General features: G+C 43.5%; 1 protein-coding gene across 6 annotated transcripts in view; it reads right to left on the bottom strand.

Moving 5' to 3' along the window:
• CNKSR3 (CNKSR family member 3) overlaps positions 1–19,613 on the bottom strand; it is a 125,268-nt gene that overhangs the window by 10,458 nt on the left and 95,197 nt on the right. For 2 of the 6 annotated variants that reach the window (XM_008263718.4, XM_070073364.1), the window contains exon 13: positions 15,187–17,646. The exons of 2 other annotated variants lie outside the window; for them this stretch is intronic. In XM_008263718.4, the coding sequence (XP_008261940.1) occupies positions 17,351–17,646 (296 nt within the window). In that variant the 3' untranslated portion in view covers positions 15,187–17,350. Of the gene's footprint in view, positions 1–12,862; positions 13,124–15,186; positions 17,647–19,613 lie in introns of those variants that run through there. 2 more of the 6 variants (XM_070073363.1, XM_008263719.4) reach the window with 2 other exon arrangements.

Raw genomic sequence — 19,613 nt, 5'->3', positions numbered from 1 at the left:
GGCTCTGGTAAGTACATAGAGATTTTCCAGAGTTTAATTCAAGTCTATGATCTCTCCTGGGAAGATGTAATATCACTCCTCAACCAGACTCTAACAGAGATGAAGAAACAGGCGGCTCTCCAAGCTGCAGAAACTTTTGGGGGTGAATTTCGTATGGATTTTAAATCCTTGCCTGATCAGGGAGGCAAAGGGTCAATATATCACATAGGAAGGCAGGCTGCTCCTCAGGGGAAGCTTACCCTAAATGAAAACCAGACGATTCTATAGATGACTAGAAGTTAAAGCATCTCATTTCCTGTGTCTTGGAGAGACTGCGGAGGATCATGCTCTTGAAATACTATGAATTATCAATGATAGACCAGGGCCCTGAGGAGAATCCCTCAGCCTTCTTAGAGAGAATGAGACAGGCTTCAGTCAAACATAGCTCTCTATCTCCCAGTCAGTAAAAGAACAGGCATCCTAAGTATCCTAATATTCTGTCAGCCACAGATATGAGAAGAAAGCTTAAAAACAGGCTTAAAAACAGGACCTGAAATACATTAGAAAATTTCCTGGGGTTAGCACTGTGACATAGTAAGCTAAGCCTACACCTGTGGTGCCAGCATCCCTTATGGGCACCAGTTTGTGCCCCAGCTGCTCCTCTTCTAATCCAGCTCTCTGCTATGGCCTGGGAAAGCAGTGGAGGATGGCCCAAGTCCTTGGGTCCCTGCACCCATGTGGGAGACCCAGAGGAAGCTCCTGACTCCTAGCTTTGGATAAGGTCCAGCTCCAGCTGTTGTAGTCATTTGGGGAGGAACCAGTAGATAGACCACTTTTCTGTCTGTCTCTCCCTCTGTCTGTCTGTAACTCTGTCTCTCAAATAAATAAATGACATCTTTAATGGAAAAAAAAAAAGAAGAAAGAAAGAAAATCTCCTGAATGTCCTCATTCTCGTCTTCTACAGTCAGGACCAGGAGGAAACCCAAAACCAAGAAAGAAGGACTAAGAAAAAGGTCACAGCTCTGGTAGCAGCCTATGGCCACATTGACCTGAAGTCCCAGGGGTCTCCAAAGTGCTATGGCTGTGGTCAGATGGGACACTTCAACATCCCTGTTGCCAAAAAAAAAAAAAAAAAAAAAACAGCCCTGTCCTATTTGCAGTGGGGAATCATTGGAAAGCTGACTGCCTCCGGAGACTAAGGTCTCCAGGGTCAGGCTCTCATTCCCAGATGACCCAACGTGACTGAAGAGTGCCAGGTGGCACATCTCCTACAGCCTCCTACCACCCAGGCCGTCAGCCCTAGGTGCTCCTGTCAAAGGGAAGGACTTGGATTTTCTCCTGGACACTGGAGCTGCCTTTTCTGTCCTCTCAAATCCAGGCCACACCTTTCCCCTTAGAATGACTATGAGAGGCATCTCTGGAAAGCCTTTTGTTAGAGATTGCATCCAATCCCTAAGTTGCAGCTGTGATAACTTGTTTTTTCCTATAGCCATCTTTCCACTTCCTAAAACCCAAAACAGCTTAGAGACTTCCTTGGTGTTACAGAAGTCTGCTGGCTCATCAGTACTGGCCCACCTCTCATTGGCAGATGGACCTCAGGAGAAATCACAAAACATCTTTAAGCCACCGTGAATTGGAGCCATGCAGGATTGCCAGTTTATTAATGAAGAGTGACTTGTGTTGAACAAGACAAGCTGGGCCAAGCATTTGAAGATGCTTTTGAGGTACTCAGACAACATTCACCTGGAGATTGGCTTTCATCAGTCATTGTCCTTACGTCAGAGGAAACTCCAACTGCTACGAAATGGTGCCTACAGAGGAATCTGTTCATAGTTGGAGAACCATAAAATACAGTGTTTCAGACCTCTATCTTGAAGGGAATGTCCACCAATCTCTGCAGAATACAACTGAAAACCAATTGCTGCAACCTACTATTTTCCCACAAAAAGAAAGAGAAGGTTTTACTTATTTATTTGAAAGAGTTAAAGAGAGGGAAGGATGGAGAAAGATCTTCCATCAACTGGTTCACTCTCCAGATGGCCACAATGGCCAGGGCAGGGCCAAGTCAAAGCCAGGATCCAGGAGCTTCACTCAGGTCTCTCATGTGGGTGGCGGTACCCAAGTACCTGGGCCATCTGCTGCACCTTTTCCCAGGTCATAAGTGGGCAGCTTGTTTGGAAGTGGAGCAGCTGGGACTCAAACCAGTGCCCATGTGAGATGTTGGCGTGGCATGTGGAAGCTTTACTCGCTACCTCACAATTCCAGCCCCACTGTCTGAGTCTTTGCAATGATGTTCCATGTGGTGCAGCTTTGCCTTTAGGGACCATCATCAAACATCTTCTATTTTGAGACCTTAGTCTTCCATATAGTAGAGGGATACATTTGAAAGATAATAAAATGACAAAATATTTTTGGCATCTATTCTTGGGAAAAAATACTTCAAAAACTTTGAGAAAGAATGGAATTAAAATATGAGTTTATTTTGGTGAAAAATTGTTTGAGATCCCTGCATAGTTTTTTCATAACATACACTTGCCATGAGCTTTTTACAGTGTCCTTGTAGTATAGCCATACATTGGAATATATATAATGATTGAAAAGTATGAAGGCATTCCTCATGTATTGATATAGGCAGAATTCTGAAGCATATTTTTTTAATCCCTTAAAGACAGACTTGTTTATTTATTTACTTATTTAAAAGGTGGAGAGGCCAGCACCGTGGCTCAATAGGCTAATCCTCCGCCTGCGATGCTGACACACCAGGTTCTAGTCCTGGTCGGGGCACTGGATTCTGTCCCGGTTGTCCCTCTTCCAGGCCAGCTCTCTGCTGTGGCCAGGGAGTGCAGTGGAGGATGGCCCAAGTCCTTGGGCCCTGCACCCCATGGGAGACCAGGAGAAGTACCTGGCTCCTGCCTTCGGATCAGCGCAGTGCGCCAGCTGCAGTGCACTGGCTGCAGCAGCCATTGAGGGGTGAACCAACAGCAAAGGAAGACCTTTCTCTCTCTGTCTCTCTTTCTGTCCACTCTGTCAAAAAAAAAAAAAAAAAAAAAAAAGGAAAAAAAGAAAAAAGGAGGAGAAATATATCTTCTATCAGCTGGTTCACTCCCCAGATGTTTGCAAGGGCCAGAGTCAGGCCAGCCTGAAGCTAGGAGCCAGGGTCTCTGACGTGTGTGGCAGGAATTCAGTTACTTGGGTCATCACCTCCTGCCTCCCAGGCACATTAGCAAGAGTTGGCTTGGAAGTGGATTCACCTGGCACTCCAATATGGGGTACAGGTCAATGTCTACTCCTTCATCATTTTAAATTCTAAAATTCAAAAACAACAGGTTCAGGGCTGGCACTGTGGCTCAGTGAGTTAAAGCTCTGGCCTGCAGTGCTGGCATCCCATATGGATGCCAGTTCAAGTCCTGGCTGCTCCACTTCTGATCCAGCTCCCTGCTGACATACCTGGGAAAGCAGTGGAGGATGGCCCAGGCCCTTGGGCCTCTGCACCCATGTGGGAGACCCAGAAGAAGCTCCTGGCTCTTGGCTTCAGATCAGCTCAGCTCTGGCCATTGCAGCAGTTTGGGAAGGTGAACCAGTGGATGGAAGACATCTCTCTCTCTCTCTCTCTCTCTCTGCCTCTCTGTAACTCTGCCTTTCAAGTAAATAAAATAAATCTTTTTAAAAAAAATCTCACTGAATTTTTAAACTTCAAACAGTTGACAAATATATAAAGAATAAATAATATATAAAAAATAAGTAATCATTGTCACTAGTTTGGTATTTATTCTATCTATGGCTTATCTCTGTAATGGTCTATAACTTATTTAAGATATGTTATTGACTAAAAAGTGTTAAAGAGTATGATCCCATTTGTAGTTTTAAAAATTAAGCATTTGTATATGCAAAAAATCAGAACACTTTTTAGAAATTAAAAAAAAGAAGTCTGTTGGCTCTGGATCCTTGGGTACGTGGAAATAACCTGACCTCTGTACCAACTGAGGCAAGACACCCAGACAGCAGAGACTCTTATTTAGAGCGACTGAAGTTCCCAAACTCCTCTTTAGAAAGGAAAGTGATTTTTCTTATACACATTCTCCCCCACTCCCTCAGCCATTTATCCCTCAGCCCCATCAATGAGCTGCAGTCATTCTGGGAAAAGCTCTCCTCTTTGGGGTGCTACTTCTTTTTATCTAATTTTTCACCTTTTTTTTCTTTTTCTTTTTTTTTTTTTTTTTTTTTTTTTTTTTTTTTTTGGACAGGCAGAGTTAGACAGTGAGAGAGAGACAGAGAGAAAGGTCTTCCTTTTATTCCGTTGGTTCACCTGCTCTCTTTTACTAATGATACGGTGCCATGGCTGGACTTTACCCAGCCTCATCTCTAATCACCCCCAGATAGCTCTTACACTCTTACACTAGTTATCAGTGCTGGTCCCCTCCGCCTTGGGAGATCTCACCTGGATGTCTATCATCTCTCAGATGATAGTCTTGGGACAAACTTTTCCAAGTGTTGGGTTTGATCTCCTCAAATAACAACTTCCTCACAAGATTTAATAAAAATAAATAAATAAATAAAAACAGTACGTTAAAGTAACTATGCATTAAAATGCTATAAAAGATTTTTTCCCTTAAATCAGAGGTGTCAGAGGACTGTTTCAGGATATGAATTAAAGGAATCAGCAGGTAGAAAAAATTTTTTGGGAAAGCAATGGGTATGAAAGTGTATTCTTGATGAGAAAGGTTAAGAAAGATAAACTGAAAGGAAAAGTATGTTGTGGAAGGTTCATAGAAGTTAAATGCTGTGGGAGGAATGGAAAAAGTTGTAAAGAAAGCAATAAACATGATAATGTATTCTTGATGGGGTAGGTTAAGAAAGAAAATTCATGAAATGAGGAGAAAAGTGTGTTATGGAAGATTGGAGAAAAATTAGGACAAAGTTGTGGAGAAAGCTATAAGCATTAAAATGCACTCTTAAAGAAAGATGAAAATGAGAGGGAAAGTATTTTGTTGAGTTTTTTGTTTGTTTGTTTAAAGATTTTATTCACTTATTTGAGAGGTACAGTTACAGACAGAGAGGGAGAGACAGAGGGAAAGGTCTTCCATCTGCGTGTTCACTCCCCAAATGGCAGCAACGGCAGGAAATGAGCAGATTCGAAGCCAGGAGCCAGCAGCTTCTTCCGGGTCTCCTATGTGGGTGCAGGAGACCAAGCACTTGCGCCATCTTCTACTGCTTTCCCAGGCCATTAGCTGGATCAAAAGAGGAGCAGCCAGGACATGAACCAGCACCCATTTGGGATGCCGGCACTCCAAGCAGAGACTTAGCCTACTACACCACACTGCCAGCCCCTGTTATCGAGGTTTTGTGAAAGTTAATGCTGTGGGAGATGAGAATGGATGAGAGTAGAGGACATTATTTTAAAGTTAGTTCCTGTACCTAACAAGGTCAGGAAACAGGATTTCCTGATTCTCTATGATGTATTTAACTGTCCTATGTATTGTGTTCTGGAGTCAATGGGACATAATTCCAGAGAGGATCCATTCCTCACAGCTTTGCACTTATCTTTACAGATGCACCTGGCTAAAGAATAAGAAAAGGGGGAGCAATCAAGTTACAAGTGTCACTTCACCCTGATCCATGGAAGAATAGTTCCTTCCATCAACGGCTCTTAGACCCCTCTGATGGGTCTCTGCCAACCCAACTCACTGGCCCTTGCCGGCATGCGGCACCTATAGTGGCCATCACCTGTGTTCCCTCATGGTAGTTAGAGTTACCTCTTCAGAGGGTGGATTAATAGATACAGGATACAGTTAAGATATAACCCTAGGCTGGTAGTCAGGGACACAAAGGACCCCAGATGGGCAGAGGGATACACCTGGAACAAAATGTCCCCACTATTCAAAAGCAAGATAGAGAAACTGAAAACAAAACAGGATGTGGTTACAGCTGAGCCTGTCCAGCTCCAGATACTGACTCTCCAGCAATGACAATGTCACTAGTGACTAAAAGACGTGTTTGCAAAACCTTGTGCAAACTTCCTCATAGGCCAAAGAATATAAACCCCTAGACAACTTCCCCTAAAAGCATTCCTGCTCAGGGACCCCTCGCACTGTGGGAACTTTCCTTTGCTTCAGTAAGCTTTCTCTACTCAGCTTCTTTGCCCATGCTCCTCATTATTCACGGTCCTGGGACATGAACCCAACCAGCCAGAACTAGTGACTCCTGCATCAGGAGGACCCGGAGGCATAGTCCCCTCTACTTCCATCTTATGAACCATTCTTCATATCTTTCAAAGAAGTCTCCTGAATAGGATGCAATTTCTTAGTGAACTTCTTTGTCTCTACATGGCTCATTTTGAAGTGGTCAGGCTGTGAATCATGGCATCAATTAGTTTGATAAGATCACCACAGTAAACAACAGAGTTTTATTGTCTCATAGTTCTAGAAGCTGGAGGTTTAAGATATAGGTGTTGGCAGGGTTAGCTTCTTCAGAGGCCTCTGTCCTTAGCGTCAATGGTCATCTTCTCGGTCTTCACTGTCTTTCCTCTGTGTGAACAAATTTCTTCTCAAAGATCACTAGTCATATTGAACTAATTATCTCTAAAAACCTGATTTCTAAGCACAGTCACATTCTAAGGTACTAGGGTTAGAATCTCAACGTAAAAAATTTGAGTACAAGATGTTGCACTTGTAACATTTCATACTACTTATCTTTTGCCTCACTTCTCTTCTTCTCTAACTTGCCCTGGATTTGCATCTTCCAGATAAAGCATCAGTTGTTTTATCCTTGACACTAGTTCTGTTTTTAGAGATCTGAGCTATTACAACTATTTACTACACGTCTCCAGTTTCTTTCCATTCTCGTTCCCTTGCTCCCTTAACCACAAATAACCAACATCTTAAACTTGGCCTTTTCACTTGCATATTAGGTCTAATTCATATATTTTTCAGTTTCACTTGTTTCTTGCATGTTTCAAGAGTGTAAAACTATATGCCACCTTTTAACACATTTTCTTCTCAACATCATGTTAATAAAATTCATCTCTTTGATGTGAACAGCTGCAATTCATTAATTTTCACTTGCTGCAGAATATTCTCTTGTAAGAATTTATCACGATGTAAACCTTTTCTTGCTGGCAGGGTTGTGTTGTGCAAACAAAGGCAAATGGCCAAGAGAACACATAACAGGGCCCCTGGGGGTCATTTTCTGGGGACACTCTTAGAGTATGTGGCAGTAGGAGTGCAGCCCCTTTGTGGTCAACTTCATGTGTGGCACTAGAAGTCTAACAGCCCAACCTCAGAATCTGGGGACAGAGGGAGGCATAAACCTTGTTGGGATTCTAGCTGTATGAATATGGAAGCCCCAGCCCCTCCCTTTCTCCCCTTTATTTGAAAGACATTGAGACAGAGACAGGAGAGAGCGAGAGAGAGAGAGAAACCCCCTATCCACTGGTTCATTCCCCAAATGCCTGCAACAGCTGGGGCTGGGCCAGGAAGAAATCAGGATTCAGTAACTGAATCCAGGTCTTCCACATTGGAGGTAGGGACCCAAGTACTTAAGCCAATACCATTGCCTCCCAGTGGTGTACATTACATACAGTAGAAAGAAGCTGGGATCGGGAGCTGTGTCAGGACTTGAACCCAGGGGCTCTGATATGAGATGCAGGCATCCCAATGTGTCTTAAGTACTATACCCGAAACCCACCCCAAGAGTAGTTTTCTTATCTGCATGCACCAGATATTTTTCCATCAGCAAGAATAGAATAAATACCATTTCCCACATGAGATTAGTCTACATTTTCAGTTAATTCTACAAGAGTGCTTTCAATTATACACCCTGAAGTATTAACCATGGAAAAACAACCAGAGCCCCAGTAATAGCCATCATCATTATCTGCTGTTTGCAAAGGAATCTATTTAGTCATCCAATCTCTTCCTTTTGGTTTTTTTTCCCCCTTATTGAACAACATCACAGTGGAATGCCTCTTGCTGTTGTCATCTTTTTGGTGTGTCATCTATTGGAGTGGAGAGTGCATGGGAACACAAGTTCTGCTTTCTTCCTTGCATCAACAAAGCACAAAGCACAATACCAAAGACTCAGATGAGCCCAACGTAGCAATGAATGAAGGACAGTATCTCTAAACTGAACTTTCACATCTCAGACAAGCTCAGCAGCATAGCTTGTCTCCAAAGCAGCAGTAACGCATCCTCTGTTGCTCTATCACGCATGCCCCTGGGATGAAGTTTCTTAGAATCATTTCACTTTAGTCGGCAGCCTTAGCATTTGTGCCCTTGGTTTTCTCAGATCCAAACTGCTCTCCTTCAACCATATGTCATACAACTGGAATTGTCCCCATTTTACATGAATTTCTTGGCACAATCATTTATGAGACCTGCCACCAGTAATTTTTCTATACTAATTTGAAACTGACTTATGAGACTTAAATGAGTTCTTTGTAGACTTCTGAAGGTGCTTACAGTGCCTGAAAGTTTCTGTAACCAAAGTAGATGTTGTTGATGGCCAAGTGTCATTCTTCCTACAAATACGATTGATTTCTGATATCCAATATAATGTTTTTCTTTAACATGAGAGCCAATGTAATGAAGTTCGGTATGCAATAGTTTACAATGAAATTATTATTCACAGAAAAGTTAATTTTTTCAGTCATTATTTTTACCATCTTATTACTTCAGTAATATTTGTTATGCCTACTGTGTGAGATATATAAACCTGGCCCAGAAAGTTTCAAAATAGGGGCCAGTGCTGTGGCACAGCAGGTTAAACCACCATCTGCAGTACTGGCATCTCATGGGGGCTCCAGTTCAAATCCCGTCTGTTCTACTCCAGATCTAGCTCCCTGCTAATGCGTCTAGGAAGGCAGCTGAGGAGGCCCAAATGCTTGGGCCCCTGCACCCACGTGGGAGACACAGATAAGGCTCCTGGCTTTGGTCTGGCCCAGCCCTGGCAGTTACAGTCATTGATTATTGAACCAGTGCATAGAAGATCTCTCTCTCTCTCTCTTTCTCTCTCCTTCTAATTCTGATTTTCAAAGAAATAAGTTGTTATAAAATCATTTCAAAATATAAGCTGGAGAACCACACTTCTAACAATATGAGTCAACACTGTAGAAAAACAAAAGATCAATTAATCCCACCCACAACAGGGTTAAGGAGAGCCTTGTGGGGATGACCTTAGGACTTGCTTTGATCACTGGACCCAGAGGATGTGTCCATCACCAGCATTTAAGAATCTAGCACTTTGTGATAAGTCGTAGGTTTAAGGAAAAGCATCAACTACAATTCACTAGCTGTTAGTTAAAACACACCAAATTGTATACTCTGGCATTTGTATGTCACATTGTCTGAAGAGTGTAATCCAATTAAAATCACGGGTCAGTCTCTAAGAGTAACTTCAGTGGTACTGCTTCATTAAGGAAAAATCTGAAAAGGGCAGTAGCACTTCCAAGTAAGACACAGTATTGTAAACAACGTTGTTTTAAATTTTCTCCCATTTATTTATCAAAGCATTAGGTGAAGGGGGCATCCAATGAATGACCTTTCAGCTTCAGCTTCAACAAAAGCAACACAGTCTATTGGTTCTATATTTCGGTAAATATTCCTTTCCATAATTGGAATTTTCAAAATAGGCACTATTCTACATTATTTTTTTTTTGACAGGCAGAGTGGACAGTGAGAGAGAGACAGAGAGAAAGGTTTTCCTTTGCTGTTGGTTCACCCTCCAATGGCCGCCACGGCCAGCGCGCTGTGGCAGGCGCACCGCGCTGATCCGATGGCAGGAGCCAGGAGCCAGGAGCTTTTCCTGGTCTCCCATGGGGTGCAGGGCCCAAGCACCTGGGCCATCCTCCACTGCACTCCCTGGCCACAGCAGAGAGCTGGCCTGGAAGAGGGGCAACCGGGACAGAATCCGGCGCCCCGACCGGGACTAGAACCCGGTGTGCCGGCGCCGCTAGGCGGAGGATTAGCCTAGTGAGCCGCGGCGCCGGCCATTCTACATTATTTTTTTAAGATTTATTTATTTGTTTGAAATATACAGTGAGAGAAAGTTAGAGAAAAAGGGGAGAGCTTCCATCGCTGGTTCATTCCCCAAATGGCTGCAATGTCCATGGCTGGCCCAGCTAGAAGCCAGGATCCAGGAATTTTATCTGGGTCTCCCACATGAGAGGCAGGAGCCCAAGCACTGGGAACATTCGCCACTGCTTTCCTAGGCACTTTAGCAGGAGCAAGATTGGAATTCGAACCAACACAAACTGGTGTCCATATGGGTTGCCGGCATTGCAGGCAGAAACTTATCCTGCTATACCACTTTACCAGCCCCCATTATTTCTCTTTAAAAACCGTAGGAAATATAGAAATGATTTTTTTGTGGGGGAGGTTCCACCTCAAGATGAGGATAGGAGACAAAAGTTGCTCAGCCAACCAGAAGACGGGGCTATGCTCATTTCCGGGTTTCCACATAGCATCTTGTTGAAGGAAGTTTTAGGGGATTAGAGAAGACATGCTGATGATAAATCAAGCATCCAAGTACCTTCAATCACAGGCAGATGTTTGTCTTCTCTTAGGTTCCAACTCAGCCAAAACATTTGAGTAACTGAAATTTGTACCAGTAAAAATGTATTTCCAGGTCAGACTCCACAGAAGCCTTCTGGGAGAGTGACAGTGGGACCATTTTGTTGGATACAGACAGACAAAAGAATGAGAAGATCCCTGTTGACCATTCTGATGCTTTTAGCCTGAGAGGTGAGGATGGAGTAAACCCTATTAGCATTGTCAAGAGTCGACATCACTGAGGACTGTGTGCTGGACTGTATGAAGGTGAGTCTCACCAACACTCTCATAAAATCACAGTAAGCCTAGGAAGTTGATCCTATTATTATCCCCTTTCCACAGACAGCTGGGGAGCAGAGATAGAGACCTGGCTTTGCATCACAGAGCTTCTCTGTGGCAAAGTGGGAGAGCCGGGTTAGCGGACTATAAAAGCCAAGCTCCAAAATGCTTCTGTCAACTTGATGCCAATTTCCACAAGTCAGATTCCTAAATTCGTATTAATTCCCCAAGTCCCTCCTCTCCTTTCTTGGACACTAAGTAGGTGACAGAGAGTGTAGATCCGAGTAAGAAAACAGAAACTGACAATAGACTAAAAGCACAATTTCTCACTTCAGAGACAAATGCTACCTCATTAAACTTCACTTTTAAAGCTCTATCATGACTCTTTAAGATAATCATTTAAACAAAATTAAGACAAAATGGTGAAGGAATATGTTCATCCCTCCAACAATAAATTATAAATCCTTTCCACGGGTCTAGTCAGCGGAAGAACATTTTCTCTCCTTCTCATCACTTTTCTCCTGATATTCTCCCTCCATGTAATCATCCCCTCACAAGCGTTTGGATGTTTATAATGCCCCAAGCAAGGGAAGAAAAAATGATGAGAATATTGCTCTCCTGGCATGCAAGAAGTCTTTATGCCTTCTTCCTTGTTATATAACTGAGGCTTATTTCTTAAATATCTCTTACAACTTCTGTCACAACTTCCCAGAGAAACACGAAGCTTGGTGAAGGGGACTGCTGTGCGGCAAGCCAGCTCCCAGTGCGACCTCCCCGCCCAGGCTGCTGGCTCTCTTCCTCAGAGCAGTGACACAATGATCAGCAACACACAGAAGAGAAGGCAGAGTTGGGACCCTCTTCACGGTGGCCCCGCAGGTTCTAATCCTGAACCTGGGTACCTTGGCAGCATGTGATGAGCCTCAGAAGTGTTGCCAGAGAATGGCAGAGGATTTGCAGCGACGATCAGGATACAACTGGAGTCCTGTCCTTAATAACTGACCCGTGCACTTTCTACATACAGGGAGATCACACGTTCCAAGACCCTGAGCTGAGGTACGCTATTTTGTGAGTTACAGACAAAATTGTTCCTCTCCTCTCATCATAGGTCATAGGTCATCATCTCAGAAGGACTTCTGTGGTAGGAAATTCTCTTCTACAAACACACACACACACACACACACACACACACAGATTTGGGATAGACCCTTTCTAAAACTAGAGAAAAATGCAGTCCCATAGCAAATCTGAATGGGATATAATCCCTTTTCCCCTTTACTTTTGTTAAACCTAAGTTTACGGTCCCTTTTGTCAAATCAGCACACTTCTGCAATCATTATGGCACAAAATAAATAGAACCCTTAAAAAGAAACAGCAACTGAGCAATTTCCAAATAATTATGTTGTAAATTATACAGTGAGAAAATCATCTCTTCCTAATTCCATAACCTACAAGCTATAAAATACCTGTTTTCCAAGTTTCTTTAGGTATTCTCAAACATGTGCTAAGGTCACATTAGCATGCCATATATCATACAAGGCTTTCAAACTATTTTAAGAAACACTGGAGAAGTCAGCTTTTCTGGACTCTACATGCCAATTTTTCAGATTTTAAATCCTTACCTCCCAGTGGTTCGAATGAAAGCACAAAATATGAGAGCTATGGACTGAATGAGTTTTCCCATAATTCATACATTGAAGGCCTAATTCCCAGCGTGATGGTGTTAGGAAGCAGGAACTCTGGGAGCTAATTAAGTCATGTGGGTGGAGTCCTCATGCTTGGAGGAGTCCTGCTTACTCTCTCTCTCTCTCTCAGCCACATGAGAACAAACCTGCAACAGTCTGCAAACCTGGTTGAGAGTCCTCACCAGGAACTGAAGCAGTCACTGCCTCAACCTTGGACTTCCCAGCTTCTAGAACTGTGAGAACTAAATCTGTCAAACTGAAGCCACCCAGTCGAAGGTATTTTATTATAGCAGCCCAAGCCGATTAAGACACAGAGTACCTCCAAAAATGAATAAAAGCAACCAACAATGGCCAAGCCACAGAATGATCACACCAAAAGTAGTTTAATTCCTTTTTTATTAAAGAATTTGTGTATTTTAAAGATTCGTGAATGTTTGAAAGGCAGAGCAACAGAAGAGGAGAGGGAGAGTGTCAGATCTTCCATCCGCTGGTTCACTGCCAAGGTGCACACATCAGCCAGGGATGGGCCAGGCAGAAGTCAGAAGCCAAGAACTCCATCCAGGTCTCCCTTAGGATGTCAGGAACTCAAGATGTGGACCATCCTCCATTGCCTCCCAGGCATGTTAGCAGGAAGCTGGACTGGAAGTGGAGGCAAGACTCAATTCCATGCACTCCACGGGACGCAGGTATCCCGAGCAGCAGCTTAACCCACTGCACCACAACGCCAGCCCCTGCTTTAATTCCTTTGAAGACATTCACCTTCCACAGATTCTGCAAAGAGGAAGCCTGCAGTAGTCTCATCCCAAAGCAAATGATTCAGTGATTTTATGAACAAGAGTGGGAGCAAAATGTGAAGTACTGGTCTCTAACAACTATGCACATGTACAATAGGTGAAAATACCCAACTCAGGTCTACATCCCCATCCCTTTGTGCCCACTCAGGAAAAAAAAAAAAAAATATTCAAATGTGAAATAAAGAGATATGCTTTCTCTATGGGGGATGAAAAACATCATGTAAACACCTCTGGGTTAACTGAAGGCCAGCAAACTGTAACGGGAAAACTTTTGGTCTTGGGGCCAGAGGTGCAGCAAGTCCTGGGGCTTAAGAGGAGCTTCTATGGTTTTGAACTGATTTGGCTCCCAAGTTCATGCAAATATTTAAACATCAATGTCATTAGTACTAGGAGGTGGAACCTTAACCCAATTATGGTGATTAGGAAGTGAGCTTAGTAGTAGAAGGTCATTACTTGCACATAGGCCCTTTGGAAGGTCACTCTCACAAGAGCATTGGCTATGAAAGCCAGAGTCAGGCAGGGCTGTTCCCTCTGCTTCCTGGCTCACCATACTTGTTCCTCCACACACTGCTCCTGCATTGCAGCCTACTGCCATCATCAGATGCCAAACCAACATGGCCACCCAGTCAGGAACTGTGATTACAACTATAAGCTAAATAACCTTTTTCTCTTTATAAAGTTAGTCTCCTCAGATATTTCAGTATAACTGACACAGGAGAGAACCAAAACCAGATTCTAAAATGCTGGGCTTGGTGAGGAAATGACTGAGGGTAAGAACTAGAGGGAGAAAATGGACAAATGGGACCTCCCAGAAGCAGCTGTGGAAATGGGAGAGCATGTGAGGTGCCAGTTAGGAGTGATCCCCTCTTGCATCTAACCAGTGGGAGCATGGGTGCCACACAAGCCCTCCAGGTCAGACCCTCACACACAGAACTGGCTACCAACTGCACCACCAAAGATTCCTATATAAGGAAGCCAGTATAAAATTACCTGAGTCTGTAATCTCATTCTATATATAAACAGAGAAATTTCTGCTCGGTTGTAATATGCTTTAGATTTTCAGGGATGCAACTGGAATAATCCATCAATCGACCTGCACAGCAGTGACTAGGAGCAAGGACAGCAGAACTCGGCTGCCTCGATTCTCATCCAGTTCTGCCTTTAGAGGCTGTGGGCCTGTGCCCACATAAAATGGGAATGATGGCGGCACCCACCTCTTAAAGGTGGTAGGTGGGTAATGAGAACAATGCCAGGCACTTGGTAAGCCATTAAAGCTGATTTGTGAATACCTTTATCAAGAAGTGGCCACATTTTAGAAAGCTATATTGTTAACATCACTCCCATTCCTGGTATTGAATTGTCAGTGTGGCCAGCCTGTACTGATTTGCATCTATAGCTACCACACATGCACATACATACACACACACACACACACGTAGGAATACACAAACATACACATATGCACAAAGTATGCGCCTTGCTTCATTATGCAACATCATCACTCTAGAGCACTTACATATGAAGACGATGATTCCACTGCAAAATATTCATATTTGTTTATGTTCCAGTTAGGACACTATATTGATCTGTATGGTTAGAGACTGGTTTTATCCCTTGGCCATTTCATTTCAGAATAGCAAAGGAAATGCTTTTATGAGTGAAGGTAAGCTTCATACACACAGGATTTTCACTGGATGATCACAAAGTGTAGCTATAAAATATGTATTACAGAAGAGATGGGGGCTGAGTTGTGCCTGGCACGGTTGAAGGACACAGCTCTAAAGCACCCTATCAGGAAGCGTCCCCCTGTATCTTCGTGTGTTAACACAGGCCCATCATGAAACCCAGTGCACCATCGGGGCAAGCAGTTTCCATTCTTTGCTAAGAAAATCCATATTAAGCTACTGATAGATTTCAACAGAATTTTACACATTTTTTTAGCAGCAGTATATTTTTTAAACACAATTCAGGAGAAAACATTAAATAAAAATACAAACAAAAACAAAATTGCAGGGCGCAAAACGAATGGGACCCCAGAACCTTCTCTGGTCCATCTGGGGGCCTCAGGGGAATGGAGTCTGAGAAGCACCAACCTGGTACAGTAGCTGAAGTTGGGCACTGCTTCTAGCTGTTAAGACTCAGTCCTGAAAATTCATTTTGATGATGGTCAATCAATTCACAAGTGGCATTTGCTCTACAGAAAGTGGGTCACCCTGCCAGTCAAGACCTCTAAAGCTTTGAACTCAATAAGCAGTGGGATTACAGGTACTAGGAACCCTCCCCTAAGTTCAGACAGCGACAAAATGTGTTGCCACTCCACTGTGGGCACAAAGCCAGCTCAAACCGTCAAGTGGTAAGGGTTGGCTCTCCTCAGCTCCCTGCCCGTTCCCAGGGCCCTGTGACTAGACACTCTGCCATCATGTCCCGTGGTCGGCCCCCAGTGAATCCCACACTCCAAGTCTCTTTTATCCCTGTCTAACACCCGAGGATCCTGCCTGCAATGCCCACGTTTCCACTGCAGTTCCCTTGGAGGCTGATGGCCAAGCAGCTGGGCTGTATTCAACCACATTCCCTGGAGTGGCTGCTAGCCGCTTAAGCCCCAACAGAGGCATTTAAGAGCAGGAGGTTTTCCAACGCTGGTGAATTTCTCATGGTTTGAATTTCAGGCAGTTCAGCAAAGGGAGGGACTGGGGGCTAGCCTACCAGATTAGCCTGGGAACATTCCTCAGAAAATTCACCAAGATTTTACTCTTTACGCACTTTCTGAAGCTCCTCAATTTCTAATCCGTAAAATCCTAAAATGCTTGTGAGGGTTTATTCTGGTTTTTTTTTGTTTGTTTGTTTGTTTGTTTTTTTAACAACCATGTCCATGCTGGCAACAGCCACGGTGGTTACCTTTAAGTCTGACAACACCTTGAACACTCATTCTCATTAGCTTCATATATGACACAAAACAACACTTCAATTACATGTGACTAAGAGTAAGAAAAATATACAACTGTATTTAAAACACTTAAATTAACAAGATAGTACTTTTCCATTCTAACAAAATATCATACATTCAGTTTAAACAAGTTAATATCCAGACACACTTTTCCAAAATACCTGATGCTAGTTGAAAATTAGTGACCATGAGGTTTTCCAAGATATTTCTAGTAAGAAAAATGTGCACAATTTTGGAGAACTACAAAGGTTCTTTTCTGGAAGATGGACATTGAAAAGGTCAAAATGCAAACTGATGTATCTCTCATAAAACTAAATCTCGCTGCTTTGCTTTTCTGAATGAGACTTTGGCAGTCAGCAAGCCTGATAGCTTCTTTTCCCTTAGAGAGGACAATATATAACAACACAAAGGGCCACACACTTCTTTGTGTATGGTCACAAAACGTGCATCCATGTATATCAAAATGTATCCATGTGTTTCTGCATTAATTGACCTACACAGAGACTGGATTCCTCCAGTATAACCAAACTACACTTATACCTCAGCTCTGAAAGTATCAGTCGTTTGACACCTGTTATATAGTCAAAGCTGCTACACTTACAGATATGGAATATAGCTGCAAAAATCAAACAAAAATGTTTCCTCCACTGGCTCTTTCGGGTAAAGAAGTTGGACCACAAACCAAAACCAACACATCTGTGTGACAGACAACTGCCCCCCAATCTCAGTACCCATACACTCCTCAAAAAAAAAAAAAAAAAGGAATGAGGCCCCCAGTTCCACACTGACCACCACAATTCTGGCCAAGATGCCCGCATTTATGGAGTGTCTCCATGTTCCGACTCCAGGGAAGCAAAAAAAAAAAAAAAGCACCACAAAACAGAAAAAAGCAGACCCTACCCACCCGCATCCCTCCTTCTGCCTCCACGAGCCAGCACTTTAAAGATCCTCTGGATTCGTTGCCATCCAGTGACTTCGAAATTCTGAGATGGGTAGTCTCCAACTTTCAAACAGAGAGAAAGAAAGGAATCGCGTGAGGTCAGGATGTAATACTGTGGCTGAAATCCGCAGGGCCCAAGCAAAGAAGGCACTTGTAGCGGGAGACAGGTAGGCGTGCCGGAAGTGCTCTCAGTGTGTCAACAGTTTCAGGCGCGTGAGCCAGCTGACCAGCACGGACCGCTCCGTGGAGGACTTGGCTGCTGAGCTGCCGGATTTCTTTTTGGTCCCCTCCTCCTGGAATGGGATGGTGGCGCTGCTGTGCAGATCGGAGTTGATGTAGCACCTGCTCCCGCGGATGTAGTCTGCACCCCGCACCAGATGCCGCTCCGTGGCGGGCCTGGAGAAGCGGTAGGAGGGAGAGGCGCTTTCTTCAATGATGGGAGGAATCCGCTCGTTACTGAAATACCGGCAAAGAGCTTCTTCCCCTGTTTTCAGACAGAGCCCACAGTGCATTAAAAGAACAACCCAGGGCACCTGTGCCAACTAGCGCAGCCACCACACCCTGCTCTCTCCCTGGATGGGCTTCCATGCAACCAGGCCCACTTCATGAGGGTTCAGAAAGCAGAAATGGAGAAGCCCTCCATGCCTATGGCTGCTGTAGCAGGTGACACAGGGCCAGGAGGAACCAGAGAGCCCACGCTTCTCTGCCAGTGTGCCAATCTTCATAATTTCACTTGAAATCGAGAACAAAGAAAGAAAGGGGCATGATTCTGTCACTTGTCTCCTGCCATCCTGATGCCTGCAGGGTTATCTTCCCTGGGACATCCCTAAGGAACATTTAGGAAGGAGAAGGGGGTGCCCCTGCTTGTTAGCCTGAAGGAAGAACAGGCACTGTTCACCTGCACTGGAAGGGGATTGAAGATTTTAATGCCTGCAATGCTTGGAAGCTTTCCTGACCAAGAAGAACGAACCTGTCCTAAATGCCAAATGGCCCCCGGTGATGGGGTAGGGAGAGGTATTTAAGAAACTGAGTAGAAATTTAAAATGCAGGACACATCGGCAACACTCAGCATTCTTCAGAAATTGCACATCTGAAAATCTGCAGAGATCTGTGTACAAGGATGCTTACTGACAGGTTCATCACCAGCGAAAAAACCAGAAGCGACCTCACTGCCAGCAGCAGATTGAATAAACAGGTGGCAGAGCCGTAAGAGGCAACGCTAACACAGTTATTTAAAAACGGCATTTTCTAGATAATTCTCACTCTACAGGGTCTCGGTGGCTATCAGTTTCTTGTATCTTATATACATTTTTGTCTTAAGTGTATGATTCGAAAATACAGGAACAACTACAGCATTCACAGTGATTACTGTCTAGATGTTCTTCAATGTACTTGTTCTGCTTCTGTAATCAATATCACCTGTCAAAACACCTCCTATTGTATCAGTCTATGAATATTTATATGAAATGTTCAAATCAGGCACAGCCTAGGCACAAAACGGAGGAGGGACTGTCGGGAGCTGAGAATGAAACAGAGTGACTGCTAACAGGTATGGAATTTCTTTTGGGGTGATGCAGTGTCCTGGAGTCAGAGAGAAGTAACTGATGCACAATGCTGTGAATATACTAAAAACCACTGAATTGTATTCTTTAAAGGGTGAAGTTTATGCTGGATGAGTTACATCCCAATAAGGCTGTGATTTTAAGGTGGTCATGTATATATAATGTCTTTTATTCTAAAACAATCACACAAGAAAAATGTGGTAGAAGGAAGGAGAACGAATATTCTTCAATTTCCCCATTTCATATTCTCTAATCCCCATTTGCATGTCTCAATATATAAAGAAATAAAAGGCTAAATCTAGGCTCCTAAGAATGGCAATGAAGATGTGAGCATTCCTGATTCTAAACAAAGGACAGTCCTGCCACCTGCTGACTGCTCCACAGATCTTCACGTTACATAAGAGTATCTTGAACTATGGGCTGGCATCTCTTCTTGTCCCTTTGTCACGTTAGCAGAATCCAAATGACGCAGGTCCCCAGGTGACAAACATTACCGAGTCCCTAGTAGATATTAGGGACCAAACACGTTGGAAACTGAGGCCTCCAGAACAGTGTTCTTTTTCCCTTCTTCTGCCTGAAGCCTACTGTAGTTTAATTCCTCCCCTGCACTGTTCCAACACTGCAAGAGCAATGTGATGATGCTCTGCCAACACTGATAATCAAATGGAATCGGGCAAAAACGTATTATGCTACACATTTCCCTTAAGACCAATGTAATAACTACGAACTTTGACTACAGGGCAAATTAAACCCAAATTTCTTTTCAAATAGTAATAATTTTCTAACACAAGAAAAGGACTGGGAAGGAAAAAAAAATCCATGCTTGTTCATCAGAAATCAAAACAGACTCCAGTAATAATCATCATAAAATTTAAGATGAGATGGTTCA

This window comes from Oryctolagus cuniculus, chromosome 5, assembly GCF_964237555.1.
Source record: "Oryctolagus cuniculus chromosome 5, mOryCun1.1, whole genome shotgun sequence".
NCBI lineage: Eukaryota > Metazoa > Chordata > Mammalia > Lagomorpha > Leporidae > Oryctolagus > Oryctolagus cuniculus.
Note: the sequence above shows the minus strand (reverse complement) of the source record. Positions and strands in the feature narration are given on the sequence as shown.